The sequence below is a fragment of the Mus caroli genome, chromosome 7 (assembly GCF_900094665.2).
Source record: "Mus caroli chromosome 7, CAROLI_EIJ_v1.1, whole genome shotgun sequence".
In the NCBI taxonomy this organism is placed as follows: Eukaryota; Metazoa; Chordata; class Mammalia; order Rodentia; family Muridae; genus Mus; species Mus caroli.
The window spans coordinates 12,432,820-12,450,711 of record NC_034576.1 but is presented as its reverse complement, the minus strand read 5'-3'; the positions used below and the strand labels follow the sequence as shown (position 1 = coordinate 12,450,711).

General features: G+C 41.8%; 1 protein-coding gene across 1 annotated transcript in view; it reads right to left on the bottom strand.

The window, feature by feature from the left end:
• The window catches only part of Pla2g4c (phospholipase A2 group IVC), a 31,244-nt gene that overhangs the window by 8,200 nt on the left and 5,152 nt on the right, over nt 1–17,892 (bottom strand). The window contains exons 4-13 of the mRNA XM_021168383.2: nt 15,828–16,017; nt 13,153–13,273; nt 11,273–11,413; nt 10,330–10,383; nt 8,585–8,626; nt 7,533–7,676; nt 7,026–7,175; nt 6,577–6,672; nt 5,120–5,274; nt 2,946–3,117 (exon numbers count right to left, since the gene is read on the bottom strand). Coding sequence (XP_021024042.1) covers nt 2,946–3,117; nt 5,120–5,274; nt 6,577–6,672; nt 7,026–7,175; nt 7,533–7,676; nt 8,585–8,626; nt 10,330–10,383; nt 11,273–11,413; nt 13,153–13,273; nt 15,828–16,017 — 1,265 coding nt within the window. The remainder of the gene's footprint in view (nt 1–2,945; nt 3,118–5,119; nt 5,275–6,576; nt 6,673–7,025; nt 7,176–7,532; nt 7,677–8,584; nt 8,627–10,329; nt 10,384–11,272; nt 11,414–13,152; nt 13,274–15,827; nt 16,018–17,892) is intronic.

Below are 17,892 nucleotides of genomic sequence, written 5' to 3'. Positions count from 1 at the left end.
AAAAAAAAAAAAAAAAGAATGTCAATTCTCCCATGAGAGAAATTGAAGAAGACCTCAAAAAATGGAGAGATCTGCCCATGCTCATGGATTGAATAGAATTAACATAGTGAAAATGGCCATCCCACAAAAAGCAATCTACAAAGTCAACACAACCACCATTAAAATTCCAACATAATACTTCTAAGACATAGAAAGAGCAATTCTAAAATCCATCAGTAAAAGCAAAAAGTTCAGTATAGCAAAAACAATTCTTAACAATAAAAGAAAAGGAAAAAAAAAAAAGAGTTTCTGGGAAATTACCACCCCTGACCTCAAGCTATAGTACAGAGCATGGTATTGGTACAGAGACAGACAGGTTGCTCAATGGAATAAAATTTAAGACCATGAAATAAAACCACACACTTAAGGACACTTGATCTTTGATAAAGAAGCCAAAAATATACAATGGAAAAAAGAAAACATCTTCAATAAGTGGTGCTGGTCTAACTGGCAGTCTGTATGTGGAAAAATGAAAATAGATACATATTTGTCACCTTGCACAAAACTCAAGTCCAAGTGGATCAAGGACCTCAACATAAAACCAGATATACTAAATCTAATAGAAGAGAAAGTGGGAAAGAACCTCAAACTCATAGGCTAGGGGAAGTAGGGGGGGGTCTGGGGGAAGAGGAGATTTCTTAAACAAAACTCTAATGGCTCACTCTCTAAGATCCAGCATAGATAAACAGGACCTCATAAAACTGAAAAGCTTCTGTACAGCAAAGGACACAGTCAATAGGGCAAATCGGCAACCTTCAGATTGGGAAATAATCTACACTAACCCCACAACCGATATAGGGCTAATATCTAAAATATATAAAGAATTCAAGAAGGTAGCCTCCAAAAAAACCAAACAAACCAATCAAAAAAGGGGGCATAGAATTAGAGAATTCACAACAGAGAAATCTTGAATGACTCTGAAGCACTTAAAGAAATGTTCAAAGTCCTTAGTCATCAGGGAAATGCATATCAAAACAACCCTGAGATTCCACCTCACACCAATAAAAATGGCTAAGAGCAAAAGCTCAGGTGACAGAAAATGCTGGTAAGTATGTGGAGAAAGAGGAACACTCTTCCATTGCTAGTGGGACTGCAAACTTGGACAACCACTCTGGATAGCCAAAAGATGCCCCCACCCACCCATGCCACAGGGGCATGTGTTCCACTATGTTCATAGTGGCCTTAGTTATGACAGCCAGAAACTGGAAAAAAACCCAGATGCCCCCAAAGGAAGAATGGGTACAGAAAATGTGGTTCATTTAGACAATGGAATACGACTCAGCTATTAAGAATGAGGACATCATGACTTTTGCAGGCAAACAGATGGAACTAGAAAATATCATCAAGACCCAAAAGGACATGCATGGTATATACTCAATTATAAGTGAATATTAGTCAAAAAAGTATAGAATGCCTAGGATAAAATCCACAGAACTCAAGAAGTTTAACAATTCAAAGGGCCCAAGTGAGGATGCTTCAATCCCAGTTGAGTAGAAGAAGAAACCAATTCCAGGGGGCAGAGGAAGGGAAAGACCTGGAGAAAAGAGGAAAGGGGAAGGGGGAACATGATATTGGGAGGGTCAGGGGAAAAAAGGAGTGAAGCCCTGAGGGCCAGCAGAAATAATGAAACAGGCAACCTCAGGAGGAAAGAGGTGGGAGGACTCTCCAGAATGTACCAGAGACCTTTGAGATGAGATACGTTCAGGACTCAAAGGGAAGGATCTTAGATGAAATGCCCTACAGTAGGGAGAGGGAACTTGTAGACTCCACCTCCAAGAGAAAGACAGGGCATCAAGTAGAGAGATGGGGTTGCCATCCCTCAGTCAAAAATTCTGACCCAGAATTGTTCCTATCTAAAAGAACTGCAGGTACAAAAATGGAAAAGAGACTGAGGGAAAAGAGGTTCAGTGACTGTCACAAATTGGAATCCAACTGAAGGGGAGGCTTCAAGGCTTGACAGTATTACTAATACTATGGCTGCCCTGTGAGAGGCCCATCAAACAGCTGAAAGTCAGATGTAGATACTTACACCCAACCAATGGACAGAAGGCAGGGACCCCTGGGGTTGAGTTAGGAAAAAGCTGAGGAGGAGGGCAACCCCATAGGAAGACCAGCAGACTCAACCCCAGAGATCTCTCAGATACTGAGGCACCAACCAGGCAGCATACACGCTGGTCTGAGGCCCCCGTCAGATATACAGCAGACTGACTGCCTAGTCTGGCCTCAAGTGAGAGAAAATGCACCTAACCCTCAAGAGACTTGAGGCACCAGGGAGTGGGGAGGTTTGGGGGAGGGGGGCATCCTCTAGGAGGAATGGGATGAGGAACAATCACAGGGTGGACTGGGAGGGGGATAATGACTGGAATGTAAAAAAAAATTAAAGGATAATAATGATGATAAAAAAGAAAGTTGAGGAAATGGGATCCTGAGTTCAAAGTTACCTTGGGTGATAATAGTGAGTCCCTATCTATAGAAAGAAAAAAGACAGGCTTTATACTATATCCCTTATAAGGAACCCCACTCTGAAGGCAGAGTGGTAGAGAGGTCCAGAGAGCCCAGTCTGGTACATATAGCAGGGCCGAGACTAATAGGATCACCATGATACATGCTGAGCCACACCTACAATTGTCCATCCAGGACTGTATAATGAATGTGGATGCCCAGGTGGAAGAAACAATACATTCAGCTAGAACACAAATGTCCCAATAAANAGAGGAAATAGGAAGAACTGTCCTAAACAGAAACTAAAATATGACACCCTTTTAGAGGCCACAGGATAGACAGAATGAGGCTTCCTAATCATTCTCTTGANCTTCAGNTGTTGAAATGTGGATCAAGTNTCNCTAAGATACAGCACTGACAGCCCAGTCCTGTGACTCCTTACCCTGTTTTGCTCACACACCTACCTCCACAGTTGTCTTTGTTGAACAGAGTAAAGTGCATGACAACAGGTCCTGTTTCCCCTCGGAGGACATAGCAGCTTGCTGGGGCTTTGGCCCANTCCTTCAGCTGATCCTCACTCACCTCAGGAAAGGGGATTTCATGGTGTTGGCAGTAATCTGCTGTGGCCCTGATGGTCTGAGAAGGGGAAAATATGTGGCCTTGAGACACACTGAAATCTCAGCAAAGACCTCAGGAGTACAGTGCATGATTGTTATTGAGTTTGGTTTGTACAGAAGACATCTTGTATTCAATCAGGGCTAGTGAATAGTTTTTGCAAGGGTTGAGAATAACTTTGGGGTCTGAAAAAAGGTCAACGTGCTCAGATGAGGGGATACCCACAAATATTCAGAATCAATCTTATTTCCTCCCTGAGAGACTCCTAGTTTTTATTAATTTATTTATTCACTTTACATCCCAATATCAGAAACCCCAGTCTGTCTCGCACTTCCTTTCCCCATTCTCCTCTGAGAAGGGGGAGCACCCCCTGAGTATTACACACACACACACACACACACACACACACACTGCACATCAAGTCACTGCAGGAATACAGGTATTGTCTCTCACTGAGCCCAGACAAGGAGACTCAGTTATAAGAACGGGTTCCACAAGCAGGTAACAAATTCAGAGACAGCCCCTGCTCCAGTTGTTGGGAGAGCAACATGAAGACCAAGCTCCACATCTGCTACATATGTAAGGGGATGGCTAGGGAGGGTTCTAAGTCCAGTCTATGCTCACTCTTAGATTGGTGGTTCAGTCTCTGGGAGCCCCCAAGTGTCCAGGTTACTTGGCTATGTTTGGCTTCCTGTGAAATATCTATCCTTCAATCCTTCCCCCAACTCTTCCACAATTCCATATAATGTTTGGCTATGGGTCAGATGATCAGAACCAGCCAATCTCATTTCCTCTCTGAGAGACTGTTTAACATCTCCCTCAATGGGAGAGTTAAATGGTGACAAAGCCAGTTTCCAGTATAGAATAACAGAAATGGAAAGTCAGCCATGAAACTCCTTTTCATGATTCTTACAATGGAAGTAAGTCAGTCAGCTTTCCACTGCTGTACAGAATACCCAAGACATACACCAAAGACTTACAGAGAAAAAAAGGAAATGGTTTCAGATTCTGATCAGTTGGCCATGTATTGGAAGTGTATGACAGAACAAAATGGCTAATGTCAGGGAACAGAAGGAAAAAGTATTTTGCTGTCCTTTGAGAGAATAAGCCCAATGAACTAGAGACCGCCCAAAAGACCAGTGGTTCTCAATCTGTGAGACTCGACCCCTTTGAGAATTGAATGACCTTTTCACAAGGGAAACCTAAGACTATTGGAAAATACAATATTTATATTCTATTTACAGCAGTAGCATAATTACACTTATGAAGTAGCAACAAAAATAATGTTATGGCTGGGGGTCACCACAACATGAGGTGTATTAAAGGGTCACAGCATTAGGAAGGGTGAAGACCACTGCACTAGTTGCATCTCCTCGGTATTCTAACACTCCCAACCTCTACATCAAAGGACCACGTTCTGAAAACATGGGCTTCTAAGGTATACTTCAAATCTAGCAATAGCACTCAGCCAAGAGAAACATAAATGTAAAATATAAATCTCTACCCAGTAGCAATATGGGTAAGCAGCTATAGACATTTGCCCCCAAGCCTGATGATCTGAGATTGATCAAATATAAATACACTTTTAAGTTTCTGTATGCATTTCTTAAGAAATGTCTATTATGTTAGTGTGGATAACTAGCTCTAACCATATATATATGAATAACAGAAATGGAAATATTATATATATACTTATATACTAAATGCACTTATTTAGTGTGTGTGCATGTGTGTGTCATCAGAAGACAATTTATGACATCCACCACATGAGTCTGCCTAGAGGACTGAACAAGTACCTTTACCAGCTGAGTCATCTTGCCAGCCTGCAAAAATCTTACAGCTTTTTAAATATATGATACTTAAGTATATCCATGCATGATGTTAGGGGATCCATGCATGCCATAGTGCCCTGAGACCACAACTGCCCGATACCCACTTCATAGCCAGACCCTAAGTGTTTTCCTGCATAGCCCCATCGCTGTGCAAGGCCATCTCAAATACATAAAAGTTTCTCTTCAATTACCTCTAATGGGTCCCCAGCACTGAAGTCAAATGAGAGGATGAGGTGAGTTTCACGCACAGGAGGCAGAACAAGTGGGTAGGGAGTGTTGATGGCAAAACCAGCATCCACCAGATGGAGAAACTCTCGGCTGCACATGGTCTCATCTGCAATTTTACCTAAATACAGGAGAAGAACTTGTCTAATCTACAGCCAGAATGTAGGTATAGAAAGCAGTTTATACAGAGCTGTTGTCTCAGAATGGTGAGCAGAGACTCATGTCCTGCTAGAGTTCACTTCTGCCACTGTCTAGACATGGTTTGACTGTGCTCCTCAGAGACTCGTGCACTGGAAGCTTGGTCAGCAGTGTGAAGTGTGGAGATGGAGGAATCTTTAAGAGAAGGGGCTTAGTGGAAGGTGGAAGCACCAGCCTTAGAAGTGATTTGTGTTGTATTGAATAAGCTCTGGAAAGAGCAAATTCATTAAAAAAAAAAAAAAAAAGGTTTTTAAGCTCTCACCTTTCTTACTCTCCTCTCTGTCCCTCCTCTCTCTCTCTCTCTCTCTCTCTCTCTCTCTCTCTCTCTCTCTCTGTCCCTTCCCCCTCTCTCCACGTGGCCATGGCCAGCCTCTCTCCCTCTTTCTACCTTCTTTCTCCCTGCCTTTCTACAATAAAGCTCTAAAACCATAAAAAAATGAGAGCGAATTATTTATTCCATTAGTCCCACCCATCCATGACTAAGTCCCTTGTACATGTGGCTGCTCCATCACATTATGTTACAACAAGTAGCACTCTAATCAGAGGGTGAATAGATGGGGGCCATCATATCTTCTAATGTTATGAGTTAAATAAACCTTTTCTTTATAAAGTATCCAGCCTGGGGTATTTTGCTATAACCACTGAAAACAGAGTGATGTGACTTCTCAAGTCATGAATGGTGCTGACCAAGCTAACCACATTGTAGAACTCATCTTCCTAGGTAACTTACCTTTTCCTAAACTACAAAGGCAACAAGACATACAAAGATGTTCATGGTAGGTAGTGTTATCAAAAAAGAGTGGTGGATGAACTTTAAATGTTTGGGGATTGGTATAGCCTGGAAAGAGGACATCCATACAAGAAGACAGAAGTGGCTAAAACTATAAAGCAGCCTTAGAGTATCCCACAGGCCTATGTCTATTCTATATGAATGAAGGATGTCAGATCATGAAAGGAAAAACTATGGTGGATGTCTAAATCTTTTCATAGCTGGAAGAAAACACCAACATTTCAAGAACCTTACCATGCCTTCTATTGATACTGAAAAGACTGCTTGTCTCTCACTGTGAACCACTACCATGGGGAAGTTCCACCACTCTGTCCAGTGAGCACCACACCCACTTCTGCACTTCCAGGAAAAGGATGAGCTGAGATCACCCCATGTTCTCCACAGCCTACTCTAGCCCATGAGAGATTAGAAACATGAAAAGAGAAGCATTCTCACCGTGTTTATAGAGGAAGTTGTAAACAGTTCCCCACTGCCATTTGGAAACACACTTGCGAGTTTCATTCACAAAAACACAACGGTCCCAAACTAGACCTGGAGACACAGAAATCAAAAGGTACAAAGTAAGCATCATGGGATGGCACATGCTGTCACTCCTCTAAAGTCCTATAGTGAAGCAATGACCTTTGTAGTGACAGAGTTGAAATTAAGTGTGGAAGACCCTCAGACACAATCCAAAGACAGGCATTCTCTCTATTCTCTGTCTGCCCACCCCACCTCTGCTTCCTCAGACTCCTTCTGCTAGAGTAAACATTATGTCCTCAAACTGTGAGTCAAAATAAAGCAATCTAAGTTGCTTCTGCCATGTACTTTGTCACAGGGGTAGGAAAATGTAATGGACACTAGTGGGGACAAGAGAGGAGGGGTCTAATGGTGCTGGCATTTACCCGTGTTCCAGTTCATCAAACTGTATGTGGTGGTGTCTTCTTGTGTCTTCTTGAAGCAATCCAACACATGATCCAGAAACTGTTCCTTTTTCTCTGGGGAGGTTTCATTCCAATTCTGGATGATCTCAGCCATCTCTATGCCAAATTTATCTGCCCCAAGAAACACATGTGATTACCTGCTCAGGACAGACATGTACCCTTGCTGACAGCCACTGTTTGGCCTAGTCTATCTCATCTCTTGTGGTGACCTGGCACAGGCTGTGTCATAGAGCAATTTCCTCTGAGAAGAAAACATGCCATCATTTAGGGAAGCCTATGAAAACTCAGGACGTATCAGGGCATCAGGGATCACTGGTACACACATTCAATTGTAGAAGGGGCAGTGAAGGAGAAAAGATCTCCAGGCTACCTGCCTCTTTGTCCTTGAACGGCCTCCACCCTTTCCTTATGCTCTCTACCCACTTAGCACCCTCTCGGGAATTTGCAAGTGTGTCCTCATGCACAAACCTGTCTCAGCACCCAGAGCCTGATGAAGGGCACAGAGCTTATCCTTGATGCTGGGGTCATTCTTATCTGTGAAATAAGCCATCACTAAATCCAAGAGCATTGCATCCACCTTCATCCTTGGTGCTTCTGAGTATGTCATTGGTCCTAAGAAATAAAAATGCCACCAGTGGCACTACCATCATTGACTTTCCAGATATTGCTGTTGTACACAGCCCAGCTTCCATGTGTTTTACTTGCAAAGGCTCCCACCAGCAACTCCTTACAACCTGAATGGTCCTCCTAGGCCCACTTGGCTGCCAACTAGCATATACAGAAGCCTACCTCCCTCATTCAATGTGGCACATGAACATTCAAGATAGGGCTTCTTTCCCTCCCCCATTACAGGTTCCTGGAACATTAACACACACACACACACACACACACACACACACACATACACACACACATACCCTTTCCAGTTCAGGTTTCTCTATCAGCCCAGGATCCTCAGTGGCCTCATCTGTCAAAAAACTTCTATGATGGGGCTAGGGTGATGGCTCCATCTGTGTGTGTGTGTGTGTGTGTACATGTGTGGAGACCCTTTTTCTATCACTTTCTCTACCTTGTGTGAATATGGAGTTTATTAATTCTACATGCTACTCAAACATTAGAATCTGAGTTCAGATCTCCAATATCTACTAAAGTGGCCTAGCAATGATGGTGAACACAGGAACATCCTGAAGTCTTCTGGGACAGTCAGTCTGCCCTATTAATAAACTCCCTGTTCACATAAGGTAGAGTGATAGAAGAAGGCACAAAATATCATCTTCAGGCCTCTATACATGTGCATATATACATGCATCACATCTACCCACAAAAATACATGCATACACACACAAACACACACACACACACTCACGCTCACACTCATAGCACATTGAGCAGTTGAGTTAAAAACAGCACTTCATAAAGTGGCAAGTGAGCATAACCATGACATTTTGAGACCTATGGCTGGCTTATGCAACTTCTTATCCATGTCCTTATCCATGATTCACAGTAACCAGGGTGCTTACCTTCTATAAATTTCAATTTTCCAAAGAGGTTCCTGAAGTAGTCTGTAAGAGTATAAAAATGCAGAATGTTTATCTGTACAATACAGACACTGGCTATGATGTTGAATGGTTTTTTTTTTCTTTTTTTTTTAAACACCACATATGTCTTTGGGTGTGTGTGTGTGTGTGTGTTCTTAGTTAATTTATTTTTTTTACACTACATATTTTATCCCCACCACCACCACCGCGCATTCACCCTCTGACTGTTCCACATCCCATACCTCCTCCCTACCCCCAGTGCATCATATTGACTGGACTGGTCTCAAACTCACTACATAAATGAAGATGAACTTGAACTTCTAATCTTCCTGCTTCCATCTCCCAAGTGCTGGGATCACAGGTGTACACTACCAGTCCTACATTGAGTGTATCAAAGGCAAGTTTCTCTATGGCTGTTCCTTTGTAGGACTGGCCACAATACACTGAAGCTTTGCTGATATTGAATCTCAAGACCTAACTCCATGCCTACCTTCCAACTCTGTATGTGGAGGCTCACTGTTTATGCTGGGAATTATCTTCTACTGCTTTCCACATTATTCATCAACGCAGGGTCTCTCAATCAAACCCAGAGTGAACCAATTTGGCTACATTAGTTCCTAGTTTGATCTAGGGATTCCCATGCCTCTGTAACCTAAGGCTGGATTTTCAGTCAGGCTGCCATGCCCTCATGCTTACATGGCAAATGATTTAACCAATAAGCCACCACTTCAGCTCTACATCTTAAATTACATGTGCCCAAAAATGTGCCAATTCTGAAATGATTTCCCAAATAAATACTCACAACCTCTCCAAATAAGTGCTCACACTTCCTTTGTTGGAAAAGGACATCACTTTGCAGTCAAAGCCTGACTCTACTTGCCCACACTGGTAATAGGTAAGGCCTCTCTCATCTACTGTTTCACCTCTTGGCTGTGGGTTTTGTCTTCACGCTCACCAAAATGCAGATTCATTCTGTCTGGTTACATGACTGCTATTATAAATTAGTCAAACATGATTACTAGGGTCCGGGCTCTGCTCTAAGAACCTTACACATTAAGTCATTTAAAACTCTCATCTCTAACACATGAGGCTGGAGATACTATTGTCTCCATTATAGGAAGTATTGTGTCAAAGAGCATTTGGTTAGCCAAAGCATATATCATACTGATCAGAGCTATGATGTGGCTCCAGGCACAAACTGCCATCCATTCTTCCTACATCAGTGCTCACAGGATAGTGAGAGCAGGGAAGGAATTTAGCATTCTCATGACACAGTCACTATCAAAAAGAAGCTCAAGTTGGAGACTGAAGATAGGGTTCGCTTCCAAATGATATAGGTTCAATTCCTAGCAGCCCTATGGCAGTTCAAAACAAGTTTAACTCCAATTCCAGAGAATCTGATGCTCTCTTCTGGCCTCTACAGCCACAAGGCACACATGTGGTACATAGACATACATGCAGACAAAACACCCACACACATATAAAAAAATGTTTTGGGGTTGGTTTTGTTTGTTTGTTTGTTTGTGGTTTTGTTGTTGTTTTGTTTTGTTTGGACAAAATCTTTTTATGTAGTCCTGGCTGTCCTGGAATTCCCTATGCTGATTAGGTTGGCCTCAAACTCACATAGAACTCCTGCCACTGCCTCCCAAATGTTGAGATTAAAGGTGTCTCTTTCTTTAAAAGAGATATCTCTAGGATTGGTCCCTGGAATCCCCTCAAATACTCACTCAAAATATATTTCTTAATTTCTGTAACATCAGCAAAAGCACTTCCCCATAAACCTGTAAAGAAGAGAGAGAGAAAAACAACAACTAAGACTTCTTGTAATTGAAGTGATAGGGTTGTATTATTACATCTCAACCCTGTCTCCTGTAGTAGACAGAGGCAGCCCTGAAATGTGGACAACAGTCAAGGCGGTTAGCAGTTCTAGTCTCAACACAACGGTAGCACAGCAGGGAAAACCTTGGAGATGGGAGACAGAGGAGTTATAGCCAAACTGTAAATATATAAAAAGCAACAAAAGACCCTACTTCAGTTATTAGGTAGATGAAAGTGCCATTTTCAGTTGAAGATGATAGAGAAAAATACCAGTTTTGTTTCTGTTTCTATCTATGCAGAACTAGGCATCCATTTTGAACTTCATAATATATCACAAAATTATAGGACAACTGGTCATGGTGGTGCACACCTATAGTCCTAGTATTTGGAAGATGGATTCAGAAGAAATAAAAGTTCAAGACTAGCATCAGTCACACGGTTTTAGTTCAAGATCAAAATGGAATATCTAAGACCCAGAATCAAAGAACAGCAAATTTTTTTTTCTAAATGAATGGATATATAACTCTACTTGAAATCCTAGCACGTGCTAGTCACTGGACTAGTGTTTTAGATGTGAATTGCATGTAACTCCCATAGACACATTCTAAATCTGTTTCTCGGAAGCTGTAACCTTGGAATCAGCCATCTCCTTTGAGCATTTAGAAAGGTGCCAGGTATCTGTCAGGTAAGGGAGTTCCTGAGAGATGCTTAAAGGGTTCCTCTGGAAGCCCAGATACTTCTCCTCCTCTCCTAGCAATGAAGGAGTAGAGTAGAGCTAGAATCTCTGGGAGGTCATTTTTGTCCAACATCCACTTCTCCCCTCCACTGAATTTTACCTGATCCCTTACTTACCTCTCAGGAAAGTCAAGTCTCTCTCAGGCTCAGATTTAACCAGTTTCCCATTCTCAAATCTGCTTCCAAACTCTGTGATGGGGACATAAGCCCCAAGTGCAGGGTAGCCAGCATGATGAGGAGTGAATTCAAACCAGGAATCTAGGGAGGCAAAACGAAGGAAAACTACAAGCTCTGAGCTGGAAACAAGTGCTGGGTGTGGGGGATCCATATGGCAATGAGCCAACTGATCTCAAATTATTGGGGATCCTTCCACATGTGTCTGAGAGCCTATTCAGATGGAAATGAGTCATTGTTTCTGTTTCTATTACTGCCCCAAACTTGAGCCCTCATATCCTCCTTTTTCTTCCTCTTCATAACAGCTGCAACTCTGGAACATGGTAATAATGAAGACTCTAGACACACTATGACATGAGGGTTATCTAGGACACTGTGGAATGGATGAGCTATGAACTATTTATTGTAAGAAGGGAAATCACATGGCCATGCTTGTTCTAGAAATTTCCATCTTCCAGGTAGCTACTGAAGAAGGAGATGACATGGAACAGGAAGACCAATGAGGAACTAATGACAAGAGCCCTCAAGAGAGGTGCTGATACTTGGTCCAAGATGTTCTTGGGGTTGTGGAAAAGACAGTGGTGGCAATGTGGAAAATTGAGTCTATGATGACCAAAGGTCTCATTGATCTTGAGAGGATGTTTGGAGAGAGTGTAGATATTCATATATTCTTGACTAAATGTCTTCCTCTATGAGGAAAGACTACCCTCTCCAAATGAGTACATAGCTCAGAAGAGACTCATTAGAGTAGATAGAGTGTAAGGAATATCCTGGTTAGCTATCCAAATTAGTCAAAAGTACCCTGATAATTAATGGAGTGACAGATGTTAAGACCAAATTAACCTTACCCCTGGACTGCTGGGAGAGGGTCTATGAAAAGAGAAGGTTAGCCCTACCTATTTAAGTGGAAAAACCATACAAGGACTATGCTGATGAGTTTCAACCTTAAACCTGACACAGCCCAGAATTTCTGCTAAAAGATTTTTAATGATTAATAGATCAGGTTAGTTTATGGGTATGTCTGTGGGAGCATATCTTGATTTCTGATATGGAAAAACCCAGCCCATTATAAGTGTCACTCATTCCTTGGCAAAATCAGTATGAATGGAAGGAAAGCCAGCCCAGAATACACAAGATAAATGCTCTTGACTGTGGATGTTGAGTTCCTGACATGACTTCCCTTTAATAATGGGCCATAACCTGGACCTAGAAGCCAAATGAACCCTTTGCTTCCTAGGTTGCTTTTCACTACGTTATCAAGGACCCACACTGGGAGGAGAGAAATGGGGCAATAGCCCCAGGAACTTCTCAGCTTTAGGATACTAAAGTGAGTGAGCACCCGGAACCTTGCCTGATAGATACAGAGCAACAAGGACATACTCATCAAACAAATAAAGGCATTTTATATTAAGTAAATAAGACAAAAAGTTATTGATCCCAGGACAAAGACTGTGGATTGAAACACTAGGAAAGCCACCAGCACTAGGGTAGTTATTGGAACCGTTGAGATGATGACAGGTAAGTACTAAAGAGTCATGGGACTGCATTTCTAACCTGGATCTCTCACCTAGCCCATTTTACAGCTTCCTTTATCACGCAAAACAAGTACCTGCCCTCTGGTGGTTTTTGAGACTACTGTTTACTCTTGTATGATTTGAGCATCCTATCATGAAAGCCCCCTTTCCATGAGTCCTTTGCTTCTGGGTCTCCCAAAAGGCAGTCTAGGGGAAACATCCATACATTCTACTTATCCATATATATATTCCCTGCTTAGTGCCTTTCATTCCCTTGCTACCTCCCATTCCCTCTAATTTTTTGCTTACTCTGAGTTTTCCTCTCCCTCCAATCAGCCAGAAGGTCCTCATCAATGGCTGCAAAGATGGGATAGGGCAGCACTCCTTCTTCCACTTGCTTCTTTAGACTGGACAAATTCAAATCCTGAAGCTTTGGAGAAAAAAGCACCACCCATATTGAACAGGGTAGAAGCACATGGTTTAGAAGAATATGGTTGTGTCTCTCCAAAATGGGTAGAATATTTGTACACTGTGCACCTAGTTCTAGAATATTCTTTCTTTCTTCTTCATCTAGGAAGTCCATTCCCATGTATGTGAAAGTCAGAAGACAACTTACAGGAGTAAGTTCTCCATCTACCATGCAGATTCCAGGGATACAATTTAGATCTTCAGGCCTGACTGCAGTGTCTTTCTTTACTGTACTATCATAACAAGCCTCCTGTTCTTAGTTTTATGTGTAGAGAACAGACAGAGTAAGGTGCGGTACCCTCAAAGGATGAGAGTGGGTAAGAGTCCAAGAGATCACTGTAGAGGAAAAGTCTCACTAGGTGAGAGTGGACAGAAAGATCACGTCCTTCCTCATCTGGCAGAATTTCATTCTCCTTCAGACAACTGTGCTCATTTGCCTCTGCCTCAAGGCACTGAGCACCAGTATTCTGTTCTCCATTTCTGTGAGTTCTATTATCTTAGATGCCTCAAAGGAAGTGGAATCATATGACTGGCCTGTGCCATTTAGTATAACCGAAGGGGATAGATCTCATGTAAAGTATTCTTCTCATCCACCTCACACAATCAAAACAACAACAACAACACAAGAAGCATAACAAATTTCTGCAGGAGATGAATATGCTTAGCACTTTGATCATGAGATAATTCACAGGTAAGTGCATGAGTCCAAACTCATCAAAATGTGCTTGAAATATATTCATGTATTCAACTCTGCCTGTTTTGGTTACATTTCAACCAAGTTAAAAATTAAGTTAAATGTTGAGAGGGAGGGGGGAAGAAGGGAGAAAGAGAAGCAAACTAGGGAGGGAGGGAGGGAGGGAGGGAGGGAGGGGGGGAGAGAGAGAGAGAGAGAGAGAGAGAGAGAGAGAGAGAGAGATCAAAGTATGGGAAAGAGAGAGGACAAAGAGGGGTTTGGAAAGATGTCTCAGGAATTGAGCATTTTCTGAGGACCCATTCCAGGACCCATGAGGCAAGAAATAACAGTTCCCTCATCTAGTTTCCATGCTTGTAGCATAAAGATGGGTAAAACACTTATATGTAAATTAAATAAAATAATTTTAAGGGAGAGGAGAGAGAAGAGTTGGATTGACACAAAGGATAGTAAGAAAGAAGAAAGGATGGGGAGGAAGGTAGGGATAGATAAGAGGAAAAATAGACTGTAGGTAGGTACCTGGTCCATTTTGACATTTCTTTTTTCTGTTTTTAAGATTTATTTATTTTATGTATATGAGTACACTGTAGCTATACAGATGGTTGTGGTTTCTGGGAATTGAACTCAGGACCTCTGCTCGCTTCAGCTCTGCTTGCTCTGGCCCAAAGATTTATTTATTATTATATGAAAGTACACTGTAGCTGACTTTAGACACAGCGGAAGAGGACATCAGATCTCACTACGGATGGCTGTAAGCCACCATGTGGTTGCTGGGATTTGAACTCAGGACCTTTGGAAGAGCAGTCAGTGCTCTTAACTGGTGAGCCAACTTGCCAGCCCCATTTTGACATTTCTAAATAACATCTGTTCCCCTAGGATCCACAGTCTGGAAGAAACTCTAACAGTATCATTGGAAACATCCAACTTTTTTTCTATTTTTATGCCAACCTCACAGTTCAGACTGGGTCTGTCCCTCTCATTTGTGTTCAACCCAATCTAATCAAACTATAAAAATGAGAAGAAATCCACTGGAGAAAGACCTCATTTGGGAATGACTTCCCATGGACATTTTAGACTCTCCTATGAAAAATGCATCCATGATGCATTCAATCTGGTAGTTACAGATATTTGGATCATAACAGCCATCTGATATGAATTGAGCAGATCAGGTGATGTGTTCAGACAACCTGAGGTTGGATCCAGAGCCAGTTGGCTGGAGAGTCTGTAGGTGACCACAGTGGTACTCTGTGGCTGGAGAAAATATTTCCCACTAAGAATGTGGAGATGCAGAAAACTCCATTCTTTCTGAGGTAAAGAATAAAATATGAATACAAAAAGAGAGAAAAGTAAATTTAAGAAAAGAAATGACTGGGCTGGTGAGATGGCTCAGTGGGTAAGAGCACCCGACTGCCCTTCCAAAGGTCCAGAGTTCAAATCCCAGCAACCACATGGTGGCTAACAACCATCCGTAACGAGATCTGGCGCCCTCTTCTGGAGTGTCTGAAGACAGCTACAGTGTACTTACATATAATAAATAAATAAATCTTTAAAAAAAAAAAAAAGAAATGAAATGACCAATGGCAGAGATAGAAAAACAGGTTCCTTGGAACCTCTTGTCTTTCCATATTCTTAGATGTTTCCAATAATTTCTACTTATTTTACTGCACGAATGAGTCAGATCCTGATTCTTCTACTTACAGCCAATCAACCCTGGGATATTTTTAGTCTGTAGGTAAAAGCTCTAAGTGCCCAGATTTGGATGATCTGAAAGAGGAGATTGGTCAAGTTGTTTGGAACCCCACATTCTCTGCTGGGAATGACTTACTTCTCTGATTTGCCTGGAAACAATTAAATAGGCCCAAAAGTCAGTCAGGGAGTAAGTCTCCCTCTTTGATGCCTGGATAGCTTTCTCCAGGCCCTCATGAAAGTCCCACTCATTCTTCTCATACTGATGTTTCAGCTCCTCTTCTATCCCTTCCATATTTCCATTCTTGGTGTAGAGTGAAGACAGTGCCCTGGGAACAAAGAGAAGTGATAAGTTGGCTATCAGAATTTTGAGTGATGATTGTTAGAGAAGGGATGACCTAGCATGCCATTGTTTCTATGTCCCTGATGACAAACTGGGGAAAGGATGATTAACTGTTAAGAAGGAAGTTAGGGAGGATAAACAAGGACTGGAGTACATGGACAGTCTCTGTGTGATTCTTTTACTTAATATTTAGACCAATGAAAGCAAGATGAAAGAAATAAATTATGATGTAATATTAGAATCCTACCAGATTGCTGTTTTTCCCATGTCACAGACACAGTCAGGCGCCTACTAACAGCATAGTCTCTGAAGATCTAATTAACATATATCCAAGTTCCAGGATCTCTCACCAGGAGAAATAAGTTTACATTAAAGACACACATCCTGCTCCCCAATTGCATCCAAGATTGGGAATCAAACTGGCTGCACCCCATCTCATGGTGAAACCTTCCTCTAGGACCTATACGAAGGACCCTGACTCTGTAACCTGACTCCTGTTTCATGAGGTTACAGCCTGAGCCATTGAAGTTCTCTTTAGCAAATTTCCCTGCATGCCAATGAGTTCCAGGCTCTTTCCCAATTTTTCTTCTATTAGATTCAGTGTCTCTGGTTTTATGTTGAGGTCCTTGATCCACTTGGATTTGAGCTTTGTGGAAGATGACAAATATGTATCTATTATCGTTTTTCTACATACAAACAGCCAGTTAGACCAGAACCATTTATTGAAGATGCTTTCCTTTTTCCATTGTATATTTTTGGCTTTTTTGTCAAAGATCATGTGTCCTTAAGTATGTGGTTTTACTTCATGGTCTTCAATTCTATTCCATTGATCAACCTGTCTGTCTCTGTACCAAAACCATGCAACTTTTATCACTATTGTTCTGGGGTATAGCTTGAGGTCAGGGATGGTGATTCCCTCAGAAGTTCTTTTATTGTTGTTTTCCCTATCCTGGGTTTTTTGTTTTTCCATATGAAATTGAGAATTGCTCTTTCCATGTCTTTGAAGAATTGTGTTGGAATTTTGATGGCGATTGCATTGAATCTGTAGATTGCCTTTGGTAGGATGGCCATTTTTACTAAGTTATTCCTAACAATCCACGAACATGGGAGAACTCTTTATTTTCTGAGATCTTCTTCGATTTCTTTGAGAGACTTTAACTTCTTGCCATACAGATTGTTATGGTTTGTCAATGTTTGGCCCAGGGAGTGGCATTATTAGAAGATGTGGCCCTGTTGGAGTAGGTGTGGCCTTGTTGGAGTAGATTTGTCACTGTGGGTGTGGGCTTTAAGATCCTCATCCTATAGCAAAAACTATTCTCAACAATAAAAGAACCTCTGGTGGAATCACCATGCCTGACCTCAAGCTGCACTACAGAGCAGTTGTGATAAAAATAGCACAGTACTGGTACAATGACAGACAGGTAGATCAATGGAATAGAATTGAAGACCCAGAAATGAACCCACATACCTGTGGTCACTTGATCTTTGACAAGGGAGCTAAAACCATGCAGTGGAAAAAAAGACAGCATTTTCAACAAATGGTGCTGGCACAACTAGCAGTTACCATGAACAAGAATGAGAATTGATCCATTCTTATCTCCTTGTAGAAAGCTCAAGTCTAAGTGGATCAAAGACCTCCACATAAAACCAGAGACACTGAATTGTATAGAGGTGAAAGTGGGGAAAGTCTCGAAGATATGGGCACAGGGGAAAAAATCCTGAGCAGAACACCAATGGCTTGTGCTGTAAGATCAAGAATCGACAAATGGGACCTCATAAAATTGCAAAGCTTCTGTAAGGCAAAAGATACTGTCAATAACACAAAAAGGCCACCAACATATTAGAAAAGGATTTTTACCAA